We start from the raw sequence: 950 nt of genomic DNA, 5'->3' as shown, positions 1-950 counted from the left end.
GAGTAGAGCTTGGGCTACATAAAGATGTAAAGCTATGTCTTTTGATGAGTAGATCATGGGCTACATAAAGACGTAAAGCTATGTCTTTTGATGAGTAGATCTTGGGCTACATAAAGACGTAAAGCTATGTCTTTTGATGAGTAGATCTTGGGCTACATAAAGACGTAAAGCTATGTCTTTTAATGAGTAGATCTTGGGCTACATAAAGACGTAAAGCTATGTCTTTTGATGAGTAGATCTTGGACTACATAAAGACGTAAAGGTATGTCTTTTGATGAGTAGATCTTGGGCTACATAAAGACGTAAAGCTACGTCTTTTGATGAGTAGATCTTGGGCTACATAAAGACGTAATGCTATGTCTTTTGATGAGTAGATCTTGGGCTACATAAAGACGTAAAGCTACGTCTTTTGATGAGTAGATCTTGGGCTACATAAAGACGTAATGCTATGTCTTTTGCAAACCTTGTCTTGTACATCAACCAGTACAAAACTGTATATAAACACCTAGCTTATGGGTTTCACAACATCGGGTAAATATATTTTTTACTCTCTCAATGTGATATACGTTTTTTATGTATTTTGTTTGAAATATAAGAAGAATGACCGACGGACCTATTACAGGTTGTAGGCCTACCGGACAAAAGGATGGGTGAGGAGGTGTGCGCGTGGGTCAAACTAAAGACCGACGGCCGAGTCTCTGAACAAGAACTAAAAAACTTTTGTAGAGGAAGGGTAAGTTTGTGTTTGTAATATTTGAAATGTCTTGTTAAATAAGAATATTTAAAAGAGGAATAAATAGATTACCGTGGTGGTGGTGATGTCATCAACATGAGGACTGATATTGTGTAATAGGAAGTTCTCTGATGTCATCAACATGAGGACTGATATTGTAAGATAGGAAAGTCTCTGCCGACATCAAGACGAGGACTGATATTGTAAGATAGGAAAG

The 950-nt window shown here is 37.3% G+C and overlaps 1 protein-coding gene across 1 annotated transcript in view; it reads left to right on the top strand.

Annotated features, from left to right (window-relative positions):
• LOC106472405 (acyl-CoA synthetase family member 2, mitochondrial-like) overlaps window positions 1-950 on the top strand; it is a 21,557-nt gene that overhangs the window by 18,854 nt on the left and 1,753 nt on the right. The window contains exon 14 of the mRNA XM_022400985.1: window positions 623-733. Within this exon, the coding sequence (XP_022256693.1) occupies window positions 623-733 (111 nt within the window). The remainder of the gene's footprint in view (window positions 1-622; window positions 734-950) is intronic.

This window comes from Limulus polyphemus, unplaced genomic scaffold, assembly GCF_000517525.1.
Source record: "Limulus polyphemus unplaced genomic scaffold, Limulus_polyphemus-2.1.2 Scaffold5304, whole genome shotgun sequence".
NCBI classification, from domain to species: Eukaryota; Metazoa; Arthropoda; class Merostomata; order Xiphosura; family Limulidae; genus Limulus; species Limulus polyphemus.
This window is presented reverse-complemented; position numbering and strand designations above follow the sequence as displayed.